Here is a 16631-nt window from a genome sequence, read left to right as displayed (position 1 = left end):
TAAACCTCGTTTCTCATTCACTTGTTCATACGAACATCTCGCCTCTCTCAATTCTCTCATCTCTCACATTTATACCTCTCTTACATACCAAAATGAACCACGACGACGACACCACTAGTTCCTCGGAGGAAGGTAGTCCGACCGGGGATTCCTTAGATGCAGCCGTTGAAGAGGCCGTGGCAGAATGCTTAGCCGAACTGCAGCGCGAGGAGGCGGCAGCGGCTGATCCACACGCCTATTCGACGTCAGAAGGTTGTCCGACGCGACCACTCGGCAGCTCACCAACGTGTGGTTGCAGACTATTTTGCCGAGCAACCACGGTGGGGCCTGACTATTTTCCGCCGCCGGTTTAGAATGCCGCGTTACCTTTTTCTCAGCATTGTCCGGACGTTGGAGTCACGTGATGAATACATGACATATCGGGAAGATGGCGTCGGCAGACCCGGCCTTACATCGTTGCAAGAGTGCACGGCTGCACTCCGTCAGTTAGCCTACGGCACTACGGCGGACATTTTTGACGAGTACCTCCACGTCGGGGAGACAACAGGCCGGGAGTGCCTGAAGAGATTTTGTAGGGGAATTGTGGAGGCCTACGGGGACACATATTTGCGCTGGCCGACTGGCATATACCCACGGTGGCCTGTTTTTGTGAAGACGATCAGCTGCCCAATTGGTGAGAAGAGTGTTTTATTTACACACAAGCAGGAGGCGGCGCGGAAGGATGTCGAGCGGGCATTTGGTGTGCTCCAAGCACGATGGGCAATAGTGAAAGGGCCGGCTCGTCTATGGTTCAAGGAAGTCATCGCCGATGTCATGTATGCGTGCATATTCATGCACAACATGATAGTCGAGCATGAAGGTGGGAGCATCACCGACTGGAACGATGATGAAGGTGCATCTAGCTCGTCTGACACGGCGACCGCGCCCACCTCTAGAGGATTACTGACGGGCTTCAATGAGGTTCTATCTAGACAGGTCTCAATGCGCAACCAACAAGACCATGCTCAACTCATGAACGACATGATTGAAGAAGTGTGGGCCCGTAACCGCCGTCGCTGAGTTTGCGTATTTTTTTAATTCGTATTGTAATGTATTAATTTTTATAAATGAAATGAAGTTTTTCCCAATTTTTGTAATTATTTAAATATTTAAATAAAAGAAAATGCATAGGGCGCTCTTTAGGGCGCCCCATTACAGGTGAGAGGGTAGTAGAATAAAAATAATGACGTGGCGGTGCATAAGGCACCCCGTTGTTAATGCTCTAATAACACGAATATGGAGCGAAATGGTAATAATACGAATTCATCACGACAATTAGATGATAACGATAAGAAATGATTCAGTCATATTACAATTGAGATATGACTTGATGATAGTGTATTAATAATGGAGGTCATGAAATGGAGGTTACGTTGAAAAATGAGACAATGATAATCTAATTTCAACTTTTAAAAATTAATCTTTCAATTTAATTATTTATTAGTATTATTATTTTTACCAAACGAGTGCAGAAAAAGAAAGTTGAACAAATTTTCTGGGATGAAGAGAGTACTTTTAACGGATTACTCGAATTCTACTGAAACTCAACCCGAAATTATATGTACTTATCAAGTCAATTTGATAAGAAAACGAACACAAAAAGACTTCTAATCCGTGTATTTCTTACTGCAGGCTTGTATCATATTTTTGCATCATATCAAAAATTTTAGTGTATCCAAATTGTGAGTACTATCAAATTATACTCCCTCCCACCAAAAATATATACTAGTTCCCCTCCCATTATGGAGTAAGATATTATCAAATCTATAATTTCTTAATAGTAATACAAGGTTATTACCTTTCACGGACCACGGTATTGTGAGTTTAAATCTAACATTCATCAGCTTTTATTGAAAATTATGTCACACTAAAAGTGTAGTACTTATTTGGGATGAGGAAATTAGATTTCAATGAATTTAAATAATTCATCCAGTAACTAGTAGAAAAAATAGAATTTGTCAGAGGATAGTCACGTTCTCATATGAATTTCTCAGCTTGTTTATGTTTTACTTATCTTTCATTTATTTTTATATGTTTATATTTATGGTTGTGTGATAAAATATTTTAGTCTTGTAAGTTGTTCTCCATATGCAGTAGCATCCGTATGCAAATATTTAATCAACCAACACTTTGTTTTTTTTTCCTTTTTTGGGTGGGCCCATCCAACATACATGTAGGATTAAAAATTATATCAAATGAATTGTTATAAATGTAAGTATTCATAAAAAGACTAAATGTAACATACAATTATAAATGTAGTATGTATTATATATAGTAGTCTAATAATTTGTTGTCAATTTAAAAATGATTTATCTATCTTTCTTTAATCCCATAAAAACAAGTGAAAAACAAGCTGTCAAATGTCAATTTCCTTTGAACATGGAATAGAACGGATTTTCTGCAGATTTGTCTACTGCGTTTGACTCCGCCACTATTCCTCTCTCTTTAATTTCTTGCCTTTTTTATTTTAATTACTAAAAGATTTGTTTTAGTTTTCTAACATAAGTATTTTATAATTTAATGTTACAATAGCAACAAAATAGATGCACTGACATATATTGATCATACTATTATTTTCAACTTCAATATTCACCAAACATTATCATCGAGTTAAAGTAATCTAGTAGTATATATTACAAGTATGGTTATTTAGCTATTTTAAGTACTTCTATTAAAATATCATGTCACGTCATCACTTTTTGGATGTTCGTATGAGCACGTCTACTTTGTTACAAATTCGATAGTGATGTTGAGCTACAATTGAAGAAAATAGACCAACAAATTCACATATTTGTGTTTTATAGTAGTAATAAATTTTGTTAAACGAATATTACTATATTTTACAAAATTGTATGTCATGTGAAATCTACTTCAATTTTAATTTGATCGGCATCTTCCAAAAATATTCCAAAATTCATTTATTTAAATAGAAGTTGGAATGGTTTTGTTTCAAATCATAATTATTCGTTCACTTCTCATCAATCCTATAATATTTAAAACTACTACGTACAATTTTTTTAATTTTCGCAATCATCTTGCGAAGATCCCAATTGAAATTAAGAAGACAAAATCAAAATATAATAATGTCGTTTTCTCAAAAACAACAATGTTTTATTGCTATATTAGTAGTATTTGTCTTTAATTTTGATTATTATGGAATAATTATAAAAAAATTATCATTTAAATGTAAATTTTGATGTTAAAAAACATGAAAATATTTCTATTTGACCGGATCGGAAATCTACAGCAAAACAGTTACAAACCTCCACACTCGTGGCGCAGCTGATTTAAAGCAACCACGACAGCCTGTTCACAACTTTTTCTCTCTCCTCTAACCATATATATACACACTATTTAGCACCAAAATACTCCATTACCGAATTTTGATCTTCTTCCTTGTGTCGATTGAGTGTCCTAAATGCATTTCGGTTGCATGAAAAACCTCTTTTTCCGTTTCCCTTTTCACCCCTAATCCAAATTCCTCATCTTGCCTTCAACCCTCATTATTCCATTGAGCTTCCTTTGAGAAAAGGAGCTTCTTTTCTTTTCATCCCACCTCTCCAATTCCCATTATTCCTCCCCAATTTTCAGTTTTCCGCCTTTTATAAAAATTACCATTACTTCCCAACCTTTTCGATCGTACCACTTTGAGAGGAAGATGTTTGACCGGCTGTTGAAAAGCAAGTTTTTTTCGAAATGGTTAGATCAGTTTTGATAAATGTGTGTGTGTGAGTGTGTGTTTTGATCTGAAATTTTGGGTTGATTTTGTGTTTTTGGAAATATAGCAAGTCGGATATTAAGCTGACGCGGACGCGAATCGAGATTATTACGAAAAAGAGGAATGCAACGCAGAAATATCTGAGGAATGATGTTGCTGATCTGCTTAGAAATGGAATGGATTCTCACGCCTTTGACAGGGTAAGAAGCTTTGATTTTCTTCCTTTGATCAGATTTCCAAATTTTGTCATTAATTACATTCTGTTTATGCACGATTTTCTTGCCTAAATTAGCCTCTTTGGCATTTTGTTTCTAAAATTATGTGATTCTGATTATGGTTGTGTTTGAATTAGAATCTTGAATGAATTTCTCAAAGATCCATTCCTCTCAATGGTTTTTGGATGTTTTTTTCTGTAAAATTTGCTATTTTCATGCTGTGATTCTGATCTAAGACTAATTTTAGGAATATAAGAGTTTGGTGTATCCTAATCCTTTGCTGGTGATATGTCTATGGATATTAATTGCTTTAGATAATGGAATTAAATGATGCTTTTCTGTTTGAGATTTTGGAAAAAAATGATGAAAGACAGCAAGAGTTGACAGACACAACCCAACACCTTTAACCAAGTAATTGGTTTTGAGGTTGTTTTTATCCACTTTTTTAGGTCATCCTTGTGGAAAGCTCATTGTTAACTTGTCCACAATTGTAAGTTATATTCAGGATTAGGACCGTGTCGCTTTAAACTTGTCGTTCGGTCATGTTATTTCTTAGTAGTTGTTGGTTTGTGAGAGCCTGATGTGACATCATGATGTTTTTTCTGCATTTGTTAAACATTCAGATCCACCATTGTTGTGATTGATAGAGCTGTTTTCGATGTTTGAATAGGCGGAAGGGCTTCTTGCTGAGATGAACAGGTCTCAGTGTTATCAGTTGATAGACGAGTACTGTGAACATATCTTGAAGAATCTCCCTGCCATGAACAAACAGGGGTATGGAAACCTTTATATTCTTCAGTTGTAGATGTTGATTAAGATTTCCCTTCTAGCTGTTTTCGTGCGACTATTTTCAGCTTCTGAAACCAAAATTCTCGATAAGCACTATGTTTTTCTGGATATTTTCATTTTGGTATGAGCAGAAAGTCGATATCGTTACTCTATGAATTTCAATCATGATATATGGTGTGCTAATATTAAGTATTGAAGCATACCTTGGAACTGAATGGACGTTCATTCTGAACAGGGAATGCCCCGAAGAGTGCAGAGAAGCTGCAGCATCGTTGATGTTTGCTGCAGCGAGATTTGCTGATCTACCTGAGCTGAGGGAGCTGAGAACCATGTTTTCTGAGAGATACGGGAAGTCCTTGGATTATTACGTCAGCAAACAGGTGATCACGAATGACATTTTCGTATTTGATTCAACATTTAACAGTCTTCCTCAACTCTGTAAAGTAAAAATTGGGTGTGTTTTGTTTTAGTTGACCGAGAAGCTGAAGCCCGATCCTCCATCAAAAGAAGCGAAACTTCTGTTATTGCACGAAATAGCTGCAGAATCTGGCTTAGATTGGGATGCAAAAGCTCTGGAAAATAAGCTTTTCAATGAGTCTCCATATGCTAAGGTATAACCTTAGTTAATACTATTATTCTCAGGTTGGCTGCATCATCTTAAGTATTTGTAGCCTAACTATCTTGTTGGTGAATCTTCGACGATGCTGTAGAATCGTGTGAATGGATCTGCTCCAAAGGCCGGGGCAGGATATGAATACGGCCGTGCAAGAGAGTTGAAACCCGCGGGGAAAAAGGAAAGTCCAGTTGATGCAAGAAATGGCCTTAGTCCCCCTGTCAGAACCAACAAAGCAGCAACGCCCGTGGGGAAGGTTCCCAAGGAAGTGGATGAAGACGAGCCTCTCAAGCGTCCTCCTTACACCAAACCCGTACCAAACAAAGCAGCCAGCAGCTCTTCGGACGACAGTGATTCCAGTGACGACAAGGTTGAAGCAGCCCCAGAGCCAACAGTCGATGAGGTGCTCAGAGGTAATAAGCCGATTGTTAAATCAGTGAGGACGAAACACACTAAACCTTTGCCGGACCAGGAGGTGGTTCCTGGAGGTGATGAGAAGGAGAAAGTGGTGAACAAAGAAAACGTAGCCCAAGGTCGAAGAATCTTGAGATTCTTTGATGGTGGTCGCGGCCAAATAGACGAAGAAGAGAAGATGATGGATCGGCTTCTGAGACACTACAGTAGGAAAAAGGGGTCGAATAAACCAGAAGGGAAGCTGCCTCAGACAGATTCAAGAAAAGAGAAGAACCTAAAGGGGCAAGATGGTCCAACCAGAGCATCGTCTCTTCGTGTCGAGCCAGTGGGTCCCGTGGACACTGATCCTAGGAAGCATTCTCGGGCTGCTTCGTTCCACCCGGGCAACCCGGGCAATGCTCATGTGCATCCAAATATGCCTGACTATGACGAGTTTATGGCTCGGCTTGAGGCTTTTAGAAGAAAATGAGGCCTACTATAATATAGTGTGAGAAGAAGCATTCATTTAATTCTTTATAGTTTCAAGATTAAGGTGTTGGTGATATATCTCTTCACCTTGTTCATCACTATGATATTGTCTCATCAGTTGGAAGCAGTACTATCAGTGTAAATTCATGCATCTTTCATATTCATAATCTTTATGAATATTTGAAGCTATCAAATCTAACATCTTTTAGTATTAGCGATGTGAATTTATTGTTATCTATTAGCTTTATGGAGTAATAAAATATAAATGTATTGAGGTCATTGAATGTGAAGTTTATTTATCAATAATTCGTACGAATTTTTAATTCTTTATTTGTGAATTTGGGATGTCCTAGTGTTTGTCTACTATTGTGCAGTGAAATGTCCTTATGACGTGACAGGAGTTGTTTTTGGGATGTCTTTGGGTTTCTTTGCCGGGATGTCCGCCTCTATTGTAGATGCTCTCAATACGAAGTTGTTTCATTAGAATAAGAAAAGAATAGAAAATGAAAGAGAGAAAAAAATACTCATCTATCCCATAATGATAGATTGATAGACTCTATTGTAAGTTTTTTTTCCAATAAGATTAAGCTCATTTTCTATTAACAATATTTCAATAATTTTTTCTTTTGATCTCTGTCCTACTTTATCAACTATGCATATCATTCACTTTGCGAATGCGATTTAAAACTCACTCTTATGATTAAAAATAATTCTTAACACTTGAAATTAATATAAAAGATTTATTCCCTTCGTCCTCTTTAAAATGATACTTATCATTTTTGTTTATCACTCAATCTTATGATTAAAAATAATTCTTACACTTAAAATTAATATAAAAGATTTACTCCCTTCATCCTCTTTAAAATTATACTTATCATTTTTGTTTATCACTCAATCTTATGATTAAAAATAATTCTTACACTTAAATTTAATATAAAAGATTTACTCCCTTCATCCTCTTTAAAGTGATACTTACGGTATCATTTATGTTTATCTCATTCTAAACTAAGATGGTCACTTTATATTTTTTAAATAAATTATCTTTCTTTATTCCTTATTAAAATATTTAATTACATTATTTTTTCTATTTTATTTTATTTAACAATTACATCTAAAATTTTGTATTACTAAATAAAAGGATCTTATGGAGAGGGACAGCGAGGGTACTATACTACTACTATTTAATCGAATTAGCAATATCATTTTGTCGAAGAAAAGGAAAAAAAACATTAAACTAAAAGAAATAGAAGGGATAGTGAAGATTATTTAATGTGGTTAGGTGTAATTATTTAATTGAGAATAGTTGTTTTAATACTATGCAATTTTTTATTTAGATAAGTTTAACATGCTTAATACTTCCCTATCTTTTCGTAATTTAATATTTTGTCGTTTTGTATGATTGTGAATAATTAACAACTAAGTTGTTTATCACTGGAAGACCGTTTTGTTTTTATCATTTTAACAGAAAATTACAGTTAATTTGTTAACTGAAGCACAACTTGATCAAATAGTAACCAAGAAATGTTTTCGAACTTAAAAGAACTAATGTAGCAAAATTAAAAAATATGTGCAGTTTACATAAATGTTTCAGGTAAAATCTTGTACTAACATGTTTTTAACCTTATTAAGATTGTATTTTATAACGTGCCTAAAAAATTTTACTAAGTCAAATGGATTTGGACCCACTTCATTTAATGACTTTATTTTCATTAATTGTGATAAATAATTAAAAGGTCGGCTTAACTACGTAAGTGATTGGATTTTTTTATTAGACAACATTGACATTGATAATAGTACTAGTATATTTTTTTTTCATTGTTAATTTTAAAAAAAGACCTAAAACTCACAACTTAAATTTCAGTACGAGGCCCAACAAAATGCACAAGAGACACACACATACATTCGTATTTACATTAGATTTCGTTAATAGAGTTCGTTAAAAATCAAATTTTGATTTTTATTTATTTATAAACAAATTAATCCATTTCTGAAAAAAAAGCTTTAGTTAAGTGTGAAATATTTAGCTCCGTCTATTTGGCACCAATGCGCCTCTAAATCTCTTATCCGCCGCCGTAACAGAATAATACTACGGCGGAGGCGCCACCGGCCGGAGCTCCGATCACTATGTAATGTTCACCAATTATTAGCTAAAGAGACGTTTTGTAAGTCTATAACACAAAATTACTGCTTTATTCCACACAGCAACGAATCTTCCTTTTTTTTACTGCATCCAATATTCTACATTTTCACATTTCCACCGTTTCTGGTAAAAGTGAATAATCCAACGTCGTCGTTTCCTGCTCCCCTTGCTCTCGTAATCAAACTAGTGTCATCACATGGATTGCTTCAACATCACTGTTTTCCCAATTTTGATTCGTTCAACTGATAAAAAAGGGGGAAAAAGCGCAAAGAGAGTTGATATGTATCGATAAAACCCTCAATTTCCTGTCCTCCCCCAATTTCAGCCTTTTTACACAATCCAGTGCTTTCTCTGCGTCACTGTGTGGAATTCTGCGGCGGCAATTCGAATCGCCGACCATAGCGATGGGCTGCACGCAGTCGAAGATCGAGAACGAGGAGACGGTCAACCGATGCAAGGAGCGCAGGCAGCACATGGAGCGCGCCGTCACGGCGAGGAACAAATTCGCCGCCGCGCACTCCGCCCACGCCATGTCCTTGAAGAACACCGGCGCCGCCCTCAGCGACTTCGCCCAGGGAGAGGTCATCTACCCCTCCACCCCCGGCGCCGCCGCTTCCGCGTCCCCATCCACCGTGATCGGGAGTGCCGCTCCGCCTCCTCCTCCTCCTCGCTTCGAGAATTTCGCCCCGCCGCCCCCACCGCCGGAATTCCCTAACACATCGCCTCTCCAGCGCGCCGCTACCATGCCGGAATTCGTGATCCCCGGACCTGTGAATAATCACGCTGATCCTATAATTGAGGAAGAAAACGAAGAGGATGATGAATTGGAGAGTAGCCATAGCTTGAAACGGCGGAGTAAGAGTAGCAAAAGCGCGGGTCGGGGTGGGATCTCACCTGCTGAGGCTGTAGAAGAAGAGGTTTTGCATCAGCAGCGGAAGAATGATCAACGGCTGCCTCCTCCACCACCGAATTCTTTGTCTTGGGATTACTTTTTCGAAACTGACAATATTCCGGGGCCGACATTAGCTGATGTGGAGGAGAATAGTGCTGAGAGAGAGGAGATGGAACGGAAGATGCTTGCAGAAAGTGCGAGGAGAAAAGAAATGGAGGCGAAGGCTAAGGCTGCTAAAGCAGAGGCGAAGGAGATGGCGAGTGAGCTTCCTCCGCAGCCACCTCCACCAGAAGCTGCAATGGCAGCTGCTATGGCTGGGAAGAGAGCGAAACAAGCTGTTCTTCCGGCTGAGGGGAAGAAGAAGAGTGTGGCTAATGTGAGTCTTGCGCAGATATTTGTCGAGCTTGATGATTGTTTTCTTAAGGCTTCAGAAAGCGCACATGATGTTTCTCGGATGCTTGAGGCTACCCGCTTGCATTATCACTCAAATTTTGCTGATAAAAGAGGTAAATTGAGTGGTTTTGGTACAAGGAAAGTTCATGCATATTAATGAAGCAAGAGAATATAGCGATGAATGCTTTCTCACTTAGCAGTTGTGTTTTGGTTGTGAGAGCCCAAAATTATTTAAGCAAGTATTAAGTATTTGTTTCTTCTTTGGTAGGGAATATTAATCATTCAGAAAGAGTGATGCGCGTCATTACTTGGAATCGGTCCTTTAGAGGTTTGGCTAATGCTGATGATGGGGTAGATGACTTTGATTTGGAGGAGCATGAAACTCATGCAACAGTGTTGGACAAGATGCTGGCGTGGGAAAAAAAGCTCTATGATGAAGTGAAGGTATCATCATGCTTCCATCTTGCAACTAATTTTCGTCATTTTGAAGGTATATAGTATAAAGTTTGTTGATTTTGTTTCTACAAAAAACAGTATCCGTTTTTCCTATGCTGGCCGAAATTATGTTTCATTTTTTTTTTCTGGTTACCAATGCTGACTTCAACTGGTTTCTCTTGAAGTTGGTCTTTAGGTATTCAGTCCTAGGTTTATTAAGCCTTTTAAAGGTAGATCAACTTCTATAGTTATCAGCAAGTTGATATAGTTGTTCAAAAAATAAAACTGGCTGTATCATGGCTTTTGACAATTTTGTTGGTGTTGTTGCCTTTTATCTTCAAGTGGTCATGAGTCAATGGCAATCTTATGGTTGTTCAGCTGATTTCGGAAGTTGTTCGTTTAGACACTAAGATGCAGTAGCAGTTGTGTAGCATGGCCTTGTTTTCTTATCAATGGAATTAAACTTACAGTTGTGACTTCCGCACATTAAAAATTTTAATGCAACTGCAGTGATATGTAAAAGAATTTGGTTGTTGCATTCCTGTAGACAGATAGAAATTAGCAGAATACTATTTTTCTTTTTTTAAGTTTAATGTAATCTGAAATGTTATGTTGTTCTTTTGTTTGGTGATTAACAGGCAGGAGAACTGATGAAACTTGAATATCAAAAGAAGGTGGCCTCATTGAACAAGTTGAAGAAACGCAGCTCAAACACAGATGCGTTGGAGAGAATGAAAGCAGCAGTTAGCCATCTGCATACGAGATATATAGTCGACATGCAGTCCATGGATTCCACTGTTTCTGAAATTAATCGTCTGCGTGACGAACAACTCTATCCAAAACTCGTTTCCCTTGTTGATGCGTGAGTTCTCTAGCTTTTCTAACAATCTCTTTCCGTCCATGCTCATTTATTGTGAGTGAATTCTTGAAATTGTTCTTGTATGGAGTATATGACTTTGATAGGTTAATTCTAAATTCTCTCATAAAAAACTGTGTTTTCTGTGTGACTGTTCGACGTTCCTTTTTCTAACTTGAGATTTGACTATGTGAATTGTTTTTGCAGAATGGCTATTATGTGGGAGACGATCAGAATACACAATGAGAACCAATCCAAGATTGTTCAAGCATTGAAGTATCTCGACATCTCCCAAGCTCCAAAAGAAACAACCGAACACCACCATGAGCGCACACGCCAGCTAGGCGGTGTGGTTCAGGAATGGTTCACAAATTTCAGTGAACTCATGGGCCAGCAAAAAGAATATATCAGAGCACTCAACCATTGGTTGAAGCTAAACCTCGTTCCAATCGACACAAACTTGAAGGAGAAGGTCTCATCACCTGGTCGACCTCAAAAACCCCAGATCCAGACACTCCTCCAAGCCTGGAAAGAATATCTTGACAAGCTCCCCGACGAGCCTGCAAGGCAGACTATCAACAACTTTGCAGCCATTATAAAGGCCATATGGCAGTATCAAGTGGAGGAGCTCGACTATAAAAGCAGATGTGCAGAAGCCAGAAAGGAACTCATCAGAAAAACCCGAGATTTTGAGAGTTGGTACAACAAGCAAATGCAGAAGAGATCATCTGCTGATGACATGGATCCAGAGAGGCAGATGGATCAGAGTCATATTGCTGATAGGCAGCTCGCGGTTGAAACTGCAAAGCAGAAACTGGAGGACGCGGAAGAGTCTTATCAGAAGCAATGTATTCAAGTTAGAGATAAATCCCTTATGAGTCTGAAGAGCCATTTGCCCGAACTCTTTAGGGCGCTGTCCGATTTTTCTCTTGTCTCCTCAGATATGTACAGTCATTTGAGGGCCATTGCGCATTCACGAAGCAAGAATGAGGTATCTTAATAAGGACTCGTCTTTTTACCTTCTGCACATGTAATTTTCCCATATGTATTATACAAATAATTTACCACTTTTGATGTGTTTAGTTGTGAAATGGTGACAAGAATTGTTACATCCTATTTATTTTACTCCTGGGTGTATATAGCCAAGAGATGGGATTGTGAGATGATGCTAATTTATTTTCTGTATGGGAACTTGTGTCTGTTTTTTTTGTGTAACCATAATATGACCGATTTGTTTTTTCTCTGTTTCTGTTTTACAATAAGCTGGCGATTGTTACGGAGAAGTATTTGTACTCCCTCCGTCCCATAGCGGATGTCACACTTTTACGCTTTTATTTTTAATTTGTCCAACAAAAGATATTACATTTTTATTTTGGAAAAAGCTATCTCTCAACTGGGGAATAAGAGAATGTTACCCATGATAGCATTATTCTTTTTCATTTTTATGTTAATATTAAATTTAATTTTAATATTTTTAAATATTTTAGCTGACATTATTAAGTTTATTAATGTAAAAATCAATGCTCTAAACGCTAATTTTAGTAATTGAAGAAATGTCGGAAGTCGTGTTACTGAAGGATTAGCGCCGCCAATGATTGGCTCCACAGTCTAAACGCGACAATATGTACACGCATTCAACACTTCACGGAACCGCACCGATCGAACAGAACCGTACAGAACACCCTTGTGGACCCCACTCATCACCTATTTCTTCTTCATCTTACGCTGATATTTTATATACGTTATATGTGTGTGTAATGTCTCCATTTGTGTGTGTATAGAACACACACAATCATGACGGCGAAGAAGCACTCTGCTGCGGCGTCGCTTCAGCAGCAGCCTCTCCTCGCCGACGACCTCTTAGCTCCGCAGCCGCAATCGACGCAATACGTCGTCGTTCTCCCCCAATATCCTCCGCCTAACCGCCCCCGCCTCCTCCGCAACGCATGCCGGCGGTGCATCTTCTGCCTCGCAATCTTCCTCCTCTTCCTCGTCGCCGCCGCCTACCTCCTCTGGCCGTCCGACCCCGGGCTCTCCGTCGTCCGGTTCCGCCTCGATCGCCTCAAGTTCCACACCAGCCCCGCAGTGTCGCTCGATGCGACCCTAGACCTGACGGTTAAGATTCAGAATCGGGATATGTACTCGTTGGATTACGATTCGCTGGTCGTTGCGATCGGGTACAGGGGGAAGCAGCTCGGATACGTGACGTCGGATCGCGGATCCGTGAAGGCGCGTGAGACCACGTACGTGAACGCCACGCTCCGGCTCGATGGCGTGGAGATTCTGACGGACGTGGTTTTGTTGCTTGAGGATTTGGCGAGAGGCGCGGTTGTCTTTGATACGACGTCGGATATCAGCGGTCGCCTCGGAGTTTTCTTCTTTGACCTGCCTCTCGAGGTAAATCATACTTGTGCTACTTTAATCAATTAACTTCAAATTGCACATTAATCACTGCGTTTGTTGACCAATTGAGGTTTGTTTCGATAAGAATTTTGAGTTTCATTAGCACATCAAAGCAATTCTCGAAAATGCTAAAGCGTCAATCTTCGAATATCAAAAAGTTAGGCAAATACGAATTTGTGCATACAATGTCATGTGATAGAATGAGTGTAGTTTGAAGATAAATGCTTCGGTAATTTTAGTAACACCTGGATACAGAACTACTGACCAGTGATAAATTCAATTTTGCTAAGAAGATTGAAAAATGTAATAGTATAAACAAAGGAACAGAGACACTAGATTTGGAGGTTTAATTGTTTTGATTAATTCAAATAAAGGTGTGTGTGTGTGTGTCTTACAGTTACAACTTACAAGTAGCTGATTGTAGAATGGTCTTGATTATCTCAAAAGAGGAATATTGTTATACTACATGATTAGATATGCTTACCATCTTCCTCTGTACCGTTGCCAACAAAAAATTGGAATAACATAAACAAAGAAACTTATAATATGGGATTTGAAGGTTTACTTGTATTGATCGATTCATAAGAAGCCTTAGCTTTGATTGTGTGTGTGTGTCTTACAGTTACAGGTAGCTGATTGTAGCATGCTTACCATCTTCCTCGGTATCTGTTGCAGGCAAAAATACAATGTGAAGTTCTTGTAAATACACGGAACCAAACAGTTGCTCGTCAAAGTTGCTACCCTGAGGTAAGCTTTTCCTTGAGATCTTGCTCTCTTATAAACCGAAGCAGATTTGCATGTTTGGTAATGGAGTATTTTCGAGTGAAGCTCTAATGCTTCCAACTATTTTGATGAATAATGATAGTAGTAAACTCAATCCAAGGATGTTAATGTATTAAAGAAAGCCCTTTGAGTGAGATTCCATCCTCTTAAACCTCCTATAAAGAAAATATTAATCGCAGTAATGGTTAGTCGCGGACACAGGGAATAGGGATAGCAGATAAGATAACCCTCAAAGAATTTGGAACATAATCTGTTCAGAGATTTCTAATCCTCAAAAATGTTGAACAGGTGGCGGAAGTGAGATAGTTTACGGAATCTGGGAACAGATAGAATCCACCACAGGTCTTTGTGCAGTTATATATATACCCTGATGAAAATATATGTTTACACTCATTATTCATACTTGTATTGTATCATTCATATTTGTATCATGAAATGAACCATAAACAGATGCATCCAGTAATCTCCATTCTGCTCATTAGCTTGGAGTGAAAGTTACCATTTCTTTGCTTTAACGTTTGTGCAGAATTTGAATATCAGAAGCAAATGGGGAAACCTTTTTTAGGTATTTTGGGCCTCAAGAATGTACAGCATAATGGGATTGGGAATTCTTGGCTTTTCTTATAGTTTTAAATGAGAAATAGTTTGAATATTGTGGGATTTTATGCTGAGGGTATGCAATATTTCAAGAAAATCAAATTATTGGCATCGGGAGTAATTGACAAACCTTAATGACATGGTAAGGAAATAACAGAAAGATATGAAGATAATAAGGCATATAAGTAAAACTATTGTTATTTATTATTATTATTATTATTATTATTATTATTATTATTATTATTATTATTATTACTGTAATTCTTATTATTATATATACATAGGAGTAATACTTATTAATTTGTCTTTATCCAACCAGGTCACTTGTATGTATACATGCTAATTTTGAAGCAGTATGGATAAATTTTTATATCCCAATAAACGAGTCAACTTTGGAAATAAATGATACACAGCAAATTTTCCAGCGCATAAATGAGATGAGTTGTCCACACACTGAGTCAATCAAGAACTCGAGTAAAATCACATCAAGTCAACTAAATGTTTCTGTAATTTTTTAGTGCAAAATGCAATTTTAAATTACTCTGTTATTTGCATATAAAAAATGTAGATACATCTGAATTCACACAGGCAATAAGAATATAAGTACACAGACAAACTATTACTCCTATTCATTACAACAATTCATGACAAGTAATGGTAATATTTTCTCCCTTTGTTCACCTGAAAATCCTGTTAACTTTTTTCACACAAATTGAGCACTTTGCTATTTGCCTATATTTATTAACAACAACCTATTTATATAGAAAATTGAAGATATGATACACATAAAAGCAAATATTTTTCTTCTCCTTAATTGCACACATGTTTTAATCATAGAATCACTCAAAAAAAAAAAATTGGTCATGCTCAAAGCTAACTTTTGAGACATGAGAAGCATCACTTATCTAGATTAGTTGTCTAAGTTTTGACATATAAACTAATAAACATAAGATTTATTGAATGCCAAAGATCTCTCTATGCAGCTACAATATAACTGGCCATAAAAGAATATTTTTTTCAAATTTTAATAACAAAAATATATTAAATTAATGGTCTTATTTAATATTTCTACTTATTCTAGATAGATATGATTTGATTCCAGTGTAGAGTATAGTACTCATAAGAAAAATAATGAAATTTAGATGAATTACATGTTTAACTCTATTACTTACAACAAACGAATCGATTTTTATTTGAATCGAAAGTATAAAAATCCAATTAAATATAGTTGAATAGCATCACCAAATGAATTAATTTTTAATTGACTCGAAAGTATGAAAAGCCAAATTATGGCTAAAAAGCATCACCCTATCCTTTATATAGACAAACAAGAAAAAGGGCACATTCCTATCTTCACACTATATAGTCTTCTATATATATTTATTCCCCACTCCCAACTGTTACATATTCTTCTCCCCCACAAAACACACACACACACACTATTCAAGAATGGATGAAGAGTGGGCAAGCCAAGAGAATGCCTGCTGGCCCAGAAGCCAGTCGAGCCTGAGATACGACCGGTTCGCGTCGTCTGAGCCTCCTGTAAGAAGATCAAAAGCTCCCATTTGGAGACAGATTTGGATGAAGTTCAAGAAAGAGAAGAAGAGAATCTTCCATTGTTCTAACTCAACAAGGTTCACTTATGATCCACATTCTTACTCCAAAAACTTTGATCAAGGCCCTCTTTGGGACGATCCCAACGATCTTTCTAGATCCTTCTCGGCTCGTTTTGCTGTTCCATCTAGAATCTTTGATAACCCTGGAATCATGGTTTAGTTTTAATCATGTTTTTTGTTCAAGAAAAAAAAAATATTGGAACCATATTTTCTTATATTTTTTTTGTTTTTTACAATAGTTAGTAGCAGCATGGTTTCAT

The 16631-nt window shown here is 37.4% G+C and overlaps 3 protein-coding genes across 3 annotated transcripts; all 3 read left to right on the top strand.

Annotated features, from left to right (window-relative positions):
• Window positions 1-3390: 3390 nt before the first annotated feature.
• LOC121801239 lies at window positions 3391-6467 on the top strand. The gene is made up of 6 exons (XM_042200689.1): window positions 3391-3738; window positions 3825-3957; window positions 4643-4746; window positions 4997-5141; window positions 5232-5372; window positions 5472-6467. Exons 1-6 carry the CDS (start codon window positions 3698-3700, stop codon window positions 6255-6257), a joined length of 1350 nt encoding a protein of 449 aa, XP_042056623.1. The 5' UTR covers window positions 3391-3697; the 3' UTR covers window positions 6258-6467.
• A 2147-nt stretch (window positions 6468-8614) lies between these two features.
• LOC121797850 (protein ROLLING AND ERECT LEAF 2-like) lies at window positions 8615-12215 on the top strand. The gene is made up of 4 exons (XM_042196604.1): window positions 8615-9794; window positions 9950-10125; window positions 10755-10978; window positions 11180-12215. The coding sequence occupies exons 1-4, from the start codon at window positions 8801-8803 to the stop codon at window positions 11970-11972; spliced, it is 2187 nt and encodes a 728-aa protein (XP_042052538.1). The 5' UTR covers window positions 8615-8800; the 3' UTR covers window positions 11973-12215.
• A 496-nt stretch (window positions 12216-12711) lies between these two features.
• On the top strand, window positions 12712-14673 carry LOC121797851. Its single transcript, XM_042196605.1, has 3 exons — window positions 12712-13369; window positions 14051-14122; window positions 14447-14673. Exons 1-3 carry the CDS (start codon window positions 12767-12769, stop codon window positions 14462-14464), a joined length of 693 nt encoding a protein of 230 aa, XP_042052539.1. The 5' UTR covers window positions 12712-12766; the 3' UTR covers window positions 14465-14673.
• The last annotated feature ends 1958 nt before the right edge of the window (window positions 14674-16631 follow it).

The sequence above is a fragment of the Salvia splendens genome, chromosome 4, assembly GCF_004379255.2.
Source record: "Salvia splendens isolate huo1 chromosome 4, SspV2, whole genome shotgun sequence".
Classification (NCBI taxonomy): Eukaryota; Viridiplantae; Streptophyta; class Magnoliopsida; order Lamiales; family Lamiaceae; genus Salvia; species Salvia splendens.
The sequence above is the reverse complement of the archived record's forward strand: the minus strand, read 5'-3'. Positions and strand labels throughout refer to the sequence as shown.